This window comes from Toxorhynchites rutilus, chromosome 3 (assembly GCF_029784135.1).
Source record: "Toxorhynchites rutilus septentrionalis strain SRP chromosome 3, ASM2978413v1, whole genome shotgun sequence".
NCBI classification, from domain to species: Eukaryota; Metazoa; Arthropoda; class Insecta; order Diptera; family Culicidae; genus Toxorhynchites; species Toxorhynchites rutilus.
Window position 1 is genome coordinate 51,372,744 of NC_073746.1, and position 7,910 is coordinate 51,380,653.

The 7,910-nt window shown below is 34.7% G+C and overlaps 1 protein-coding gene across 2 annotated transcripts in view; it reads right to left on the minus strand.

Annotated features, from left to right (window-relative positions):
• The window catches only part of LOC129778184 (ectonucleoside triphosphate diphosphohydrolase 5), a 33,471-nt gene extending 26,278 nt beyond the window's left edge, over nt 1–7,193 (minus strand). Inside the window, exon 1 of one of the 2 annotated variants that reach the window (XM_055784925.1) lies at nt 7,005–7,193. In XM_055784925.1, coding sequence (XP_055640900.1) covers nt 7,005–7,040 — 36 coding nt within the window. In that variant the 5' untranslated portion in view covers nt 7,041–7,193. Of the gene's footprint in view, nt 1–6,507; nt 6,875–7,004 lie in introns of those variants that run through there. The other variant, XM_055784926.1, reaches the window with a different exon arrangement.
• Between the last annotated feature and the right edge of the window lie 717 nt (nt 7,194–7,910).

Below are 7,910 nucleotides of genomic sequence, written 5' to 3' on the forward strand. Positions count from 1 at the left end.
GGACAATTTCAACAATGGGTCGTAGTTTTATTACACGTTCCCTGTAAAACACCGTAATCATTCTTCTAGGATTCATACGGTTCTTCGATATCCTCTATATAAGAAGGCTATGAAATTTTTCCATCATCATGTCATGTTTATGGAAAAAAATTCGAAAAATAGCTTTTTTAATTCCTTACTTCGTCATCACCACTTTTCTAAATTTAGATTGTATTTCAATGCCGTCCGTTGGACAACTAAAGTTAGTCAAAAAGTATCATTATGCGCCTGAGAAAAATATGCATCTTCGCGTCACTAGTATTTTCTAGCGCGCAGAATCGCATTTGAGCAACGCAAGAATCTCAAATCGAACAGGACGAAAATATCTGAGAATTAAACTACGTCCTGATTAGTCGGATAGTTTATTGAGCTTTGATGACTTAGGCATACAGCGAATCGAAATAAACAAAAAACAAAGGCAAAATGAAGGATGGAATAAACATGGAAAGTATCACTCCGAGCAGTCTTAGAAAGAACAATCCAAATAGCACTCTTATCACACAACCTAACAGAATTCAAACAAGAATGACTCACATATTGGAATCTGCATAAAATTGTTTGAGATTAGGGCTAAGCTGATAGTTCTTAGTACAACTCAGCCCATGTTTGCATAGGAGACGTAATCACCATTAGTGTTGGGGAAACGCAATTTTGTTGTTTTTTTCCTCTAAGCGTAATCATGCAGATTTCCAATGAAATAATCTGTCCAGTTGAAGGACATTATCGGCAAAAAGAGGGCCCTGGAGATTTTGCGGATTAAAACATATTTTTTCCATTTGGAAAACGCTTGCGTCTATTTTTTGCGGACAATCATTTGTTTCAATGAACATTTGATCACCAGGTTGCTCTGTCTGTTGCGTTAGTATTTACATTTCGATAACAGTCAAAACGTATCCGTCGGTAGTTTCAGTTGTTATCGGATAAAATCAAAAAGGTTTGGAAGAAATTTAGTGAAATGTCTGGAAGAGGTACTCTGGATTTGTTGAGAGTCTATGATAGTAATTTTTTCCTGAATGCTCTGGGATATGATAAGAACAGCAGGTTCGTTTTTTTTCAATTAATTGAATTTGTTAAGGTAATCTGCAATGTTGGTAATTTTAGCAACATGATTTACCGATATCACGATCAATCGCATAAAGATGGTGCAGTGACTTATACCAACGGTATGAGTAAATGCTGAGTATATGGAATAATTCGATGTCGAATCCGAGGAGCTATATTGCTAAGAACCAATATTATTTAAATTTTACTACTGATCTGATTGTTTCATTATCTACTTGAAGATTATAACATTAAAAAACACAATTGCTTCTCTTTTTTCATCGCAGTGCAGTGTACGGAAAATAGTAATTATATGAGCAGCGTTTCAATGGTTTCTTATATTCATCTATTAGGAAACACTGACACTAACCAGACAGGTATGTTTGGACTCTACAAAGAATGTGATTCAAATGTAGATTTTGCTTACAGCACATAATACTGACAATTGTTGATTTTCGAACGATGTATGATAGATGTATGGAACTACATCTGTTATGCGGACAAACAGTGATTTTTCGGAAACTTTTTTTTTCAAAATAGCTCAAATGTTTTCGAACGAAAAATGTTTGTTTGCTCGTTGAGCAAACGTATTAACGTAGCGTAGAATGCATAACGGCGAAAAAGTCGGTTTCGTTCATTTTGTCGCTTACGTCTCCTATACAAACATGGGCTGATCTGTGGTATAAAGTCATAACACATCAAAAGTTGAATTAATAAACGCACAATTTCTATTATTTAATCTTGAATCCAAATAACCATTGCATTAAGACCCATTTTATCCAATGAAAAAAGATGTACTTCCAAATATTTTTTTTTCTTCCGGGAAATCGTTTTTTTGATTGTCGCCTGATGATTTGATGATTTCCCTATCAGTGAAATCAGATATACACTACAAGCCTTTTGAGCTTGTTTGAAATGAGTATTATTTTTTGTAATGAAACTTTTGCCCATCAATATTTGGTCGGTGTTAAGTCGAAGGGGACCAAGTCGCAAAATTGAAAATTTGAAGTTATTGATTGCATTAAGTTAAGCATTTCGTAAGCTACATACCACATTCATCAGATTTGGAAAATCACGCGTGCAACAGGAATAACGTAACGAAATTGTTTTGAATGCTCAACGAAAACCCCTTATAGCACCAAACTTAACTTAACACCGACCATTCGATAGGTCTAATTTGGATAGATAGAACGGACGGAATACTATCGAGAAACAAGCATACTTTCCATCATAAAGAACAGGTGGGCAATGTGCTCGTTTTGATTGTCGCTGCAAAATTACATTCAATTTCTCACAACTTTCAACAGAACGTTGCCTGGTTCCCGAATATGCCCTGTTAAAAAATTATTCCACTCGTGAAAAACACTCCGTCTTTTGCATATTTTCAGATCATTCCGACTGAAAATGCTCGCAGACGTAACGTACATTATCAGCTTGAGCCTGATATCAAACAGCCTTATGTACCAAATTCAAGTTTGATGAGTCATTGTTTGTGTTCTGCAAGTGTGTAAGATAAGAATCTGAGACGAGACCTGACAATTGGTTTCCTACGTTTCTTTTTGTTTTTTTCTTTGACTGAATGTGAACAACAGGGATGTCGAACTACGAAAGATGTCAAAGTTCACAAATGTTCCAGGATTTGTGATGATTTTGACGTAGGACTACGTATGCGTAGTTTCGAGAACGAGAACGTCGCTCTTGGAGAGAAAGGTTTTGAACGTTAATACCTCTTTGTCGGCTGATCGGAGTGGTACGATAATCACTTCTTTCGAAAGATAAAATGTCCAAGAGTTATATGGTTGTTAATTATCGACTCGAAAACTTGTTTCATTAGCTTCAAAAATGCTTTAAAAACATGCCATTAAAACCATCTGTATACAAACTGGCACCCGCTCGGAAAACTATTTGGTTGTGAGTGCGAAGTGACTGGAAAATGGTCTTGCCCACTCACCTAAGCACTATGCTCTTCTCTCACAATCCCATTTCTTGAGGAGGCGATCTGGCGATCTTGAAAAAGACCATTTCGGAAGCCTCGTTGCCTGATGACTGACTGAATTGTGAATCTTTCAATTTGAAATCGCGAATAGCTTGTTTATACTCATTGGATAGAATACGTGGAAGATAAGATTGAAATATTTTCGCTATCCGTAGAACGAATGCTGCATTTTCATTTCGAACGACCGATTTACGCTCGTTTGATTAGCAAATGATATTCAAACATTGTATCTCACTTCAATTTTCCTTAATATGAATCATTTATAGTTTAAGAAACCGTAATGTAGATCTTATCCGAAAAATTCTAGAGAATTTCCGATTCGATTGGAATGCAAACCATCAAAATCCGTTCTGGGCTAAAATAAATATTAACGGTAACACTATTTCGTAAAAAAACATGACCTGTTTTCTGATTTGGTACCATTACTGAAAGACGTAGTTTTATGTCAAAAAATAGGTAATGATTTCATGTTCATATTTTCATATCTATATTTTCATTTCTATTCACTAATATCGACCGGATTAGCCTCAATTATCGGATTAAATACATTCAATAGATATTCAATCTACATATGTGTAATGTGTCAAACTCCATTATTCTCATCTCATGTTTTCTAAAAGATTTCTCAAGTTTTCGTGATTGTTACATACACAAATGGTAACGGACCAGGCGGGCCAACCAGAAGAACCTGGAGGGCCGCAGATTGAGTAAACTGCCTTAGACGTACAATTATATTGCACAATCCAAAATATTACGCAATAATATTGAACGCCAATGAGCCGCTGTAAACTAGTTTGACGGCAAAGGAAAATTCAATTTGTTGGAAAATATGTAACTTTTTCGCACATGGCTTGAAATTTCAGTTTAGTTTCCAGAAAACCGAGCTCTGAACTAAAATATCGATAGCGTAGGAAACTCTCACTTATCTCACTTAACAAAATTCCTTATTTTCGGTCAGAAATAATTATGATTATTCGTTTTAACATAGTTACAAAAAGTTTGTCTTCACATATTTTTCAATGTTTTCACAAAATTAGGAGCCTCTACGGTGAGTCACGCGAAGTCAATCAAGTTATTTTGCATAATTTGGTTTTTCTCTTGCTCATATTTTCCCGATCAAAGTAACAAATGATTTCGTGACTTGCTTATTTTCCATTGTGTTCGAACCAGAATTTTACAAAAAAAAACTCCGTGCGATTAAATGATTGTCTATCGAAGTATAACCTCAATTTTCATTTTGAATTTTGACTTTTCCAAATTTTTGAATTTTATTTTTGTTCATCCTGATCTTTGGATCTTATTTTACATTTCACATTGGTTTCTTTTTGAAAATTAACCCTTTGCGGTCGTATTAAATTTGGGCATGGGTAGTACGGTCGGAATTATTTTTCCTTGAAAAAGCTTGAACATGCACAAGATTATGAAAAATAAACATTTTTGATTCTTTACTTGAAATATATATATATATATATATATATATATATATGTATATATATATATATATATATATATATATATATATATATACATATATATATATATATATATATATATATATATATATATATATATATATATATATATATATATATATATATATATATATATATATATATATATATATATATATATATATATATATATATATATATATATATATATATATATATATGTGTGTGTGTGTGCCATATACGATGATTGGCATACCCCCCGGCGAAAAACGAAGCGACAGTTAGTTCTCAGTGATACCCCGACCGATGCATTTTTTGTTAATAATCTAAATCTTTTAAGAAAAGCATAAACTGGTACTTGGTTGAGTAAAATATAAAATTAGAATAGTTTCTTGCTGTGGTGGCTAAGAGCAGACAAACGACCACAAAGAGTTAATTCCAATCTTTCCGCATGATCCAGACTCAAATGTCTTTAAAACGCAGAAATCTCGCCCAACTTTTGAATAGGTCCTAAGTAACAAATGTAAACAAATCGAGTTAATGGTTGCACACTATTAGTTCTCAATCATTGAATGCATTGCGAAAACAATCGTTCAAGTATCTATCCTTTTCACCTTTTTATCATCGATACAAAAAATGTCCAATGTACAGATTCGTTTTTGTTATTTTCGGGTGTTGATATCGTTTTTAGTGCAATTCAACGAGTGATACCAATAATGATCTGCGTTTAGCACGAAGTGCAAGTATTTGGATCGTTGTTCAGTAGTTGTTTTTAAATTCTCATCGTGCAACGTAATTTGTCCAATGTACAAAGCGGTCAGTCAAAACGTCCAATGTAACACAATTTCAAACTAAAATCACATAACAACAGTTACGATAGGTTTTTCAGAGTTATTATTGACTGTTAGTGGTAAAAGTAGTAATAAAGATCGATTCCTTTTGAAACAATTCGCGGACCAATGTTTCGGTCTTCAACTTCATTTTTTCCAGTTGTGATGAGTTGATGTGAATGTTACATAGGACCTTTTCAAAAGTTACGCGAGAAATGTTTTCACAACTAGCATCTCTACTCTGGCACAATAGAAAATACTGTAAATACTGCTCTTGAATGAACTGGCATTTTTTAAATTTAGCTCAAATAAACAAAAAATATTGAACTTTATATCCTTTATTATTTCTTGGAGGATTGTATACCAATGTTGGAATAAAAAAACTTTTTCGGAAAATATCAAAAACAAAAAAAATAAAAAAAAAATCTATGAGCAGGAGAAACAAGTTATTGCAATAATTTCGCAATTATTGCTGTTCATGTCATACGAAAACTGACCCGAACAACAATGAACGCATATCACCATTAACCATTAACGAACGGTAATTTGTTTTGAAGTATCCTCTTCGAGCGCATTTTCTCTTTAATGCGGCACACATTTAAATTAACCGTTAAATATAAGAAGAGGAAATTTCAATGGCATTTCATAAAAAAATGCGTGGCGCGTCGTTTTGCAACAGAAACAAAACAACTGCCACCAAATAACACACACGCGAATACATTAATCATACGTACAAAATGTTGCAAGTCATCGTTATCTCGCAGAGTTTGCCGGTGAGTTGACGTTGACGTTACACCTTCGTTGATAAGGAATTGATTGACTTCTATTGTGAAATATCGTAACTGATCTCGGTAGACTAATTCAGAAAATCAGATGAGATCTGCTTTCAGAGAGAAACAATTTCACCAAGTAATGAAAACCCATGTGCGGCGACAATAATCAGGAAGTGAAACATTTTTAGAATTCTAATTCATTTTCAAGGGCGAACTCAACAATCGCAAAAGAGCACATGACAAATACCGTCGAGGATTTTATGATACTGAGCTGAGAATTATTTCATTTCATAGTTCTATAAATTACCACAAAAATGTTCTAAAAGATAAATGGAGCTAGTATTCTCCGGCTCTTATTGTATTTGTAGAATATTTACCAGCTGATATTCAATCTGCATTTCGTTGTGACTTCAGTGGATGTGCCTACAATCAACAAATGGTAGACTGTCCACCAGTTGCTGGTGTTGGCAAGACGCGATGTCGTTCGGATTCAACAAGCGATACCCGACCAGACCTATCCAAACACATTGTCGACTCTCTGATGCAGATAAGCGCGATTTACTTTACAGCCTTGATTGCAACAACCGAGGCAAAGTATTTTTGTGCGATTCGATGGTAACGATGACGATTAATACGCTGATAAACCTTTTAGATCGAGATATGTGGCAAAACAATTGTTTTACTTAATTTTTCAACACCAAAATCGCTATCACAACACCACAAACAAAATTTTGACACACTGACTCTTGGCAGAGGAAATGTCAGAAAATGCCTCCCTAACACCCCCTAGCACCATCCACAAACAATCCGGAAGAAAGTTTCGCAATCAAATAGTGCAAGATATTTGTACTAAAACCAAAACAAATAAACTTACCTTCCGGCTTCGTAAATTTTGATTTTGTGATGGCATTGTTAGTTATGCTTCTTGCAATTGTTTAAAGGTTCAATCCCACTAGTACACTATAGAATGTAAAAGACAAGATCACAAGATTCACTGCATAGCTGACACTGGGCCGGCCGCACAATCCTATCACTAATAATATCAAAACAAAACTGACAATTTTGGTACATCTTCATCAGAGAGCAAATCCACTGAAGCTTTCGATTCCCCCACCTAAAATCGGAAAGCTTTGGTACACTATGCCGCTGTAAAAATGCAAACTTCATCCGTTTTGTGTTTAGTGATGTCCGGCTTTTGAAATTAAACATTTATCAATCAATCGAATATTCTTCAGTTGTTTTACCCCATCTGTTTATTTTATTATGCTCATTTAGCAATTCAGCTGTAAAGGTGGCCGTACACCGTTTGACAGGAGGTCAAATATTTGACACTTTTTGACAGAAAAAATTTGGTCAAAATTTAGTAAAAATTTCACGTTTGACAAAAATATTTTACAACCATAATTACACCTATTTGTTTTTGTAAAAAATTTGACATAAAACTTTTTGGCGAAACACAGCTTTTTGGAATGAATGACAAACACGGTTATCACATAGTACACTGTTTGTCGAGATACTTGCGGTAAAGCAGCAGATATTGACCGTGATCGTGCGATTCATCATTTGGCCATGCAAGCAGCAGAAAAGTGGCTGTTTGTATGAAACAGCGCCATTTAAGCCTTCCAACATGGCAAGTGATCCGTGGTGGAACAGAATCGGTATAGTGCTACACCGGTCCCGACAGGGCCTATTATCTATGTTTCATGTGGACGGTGATGCTCATGCAAGTCCTGCTAATCGAAAAACAGTAACGCGGCAACTGTCTCGGTCGGTAGCTGAA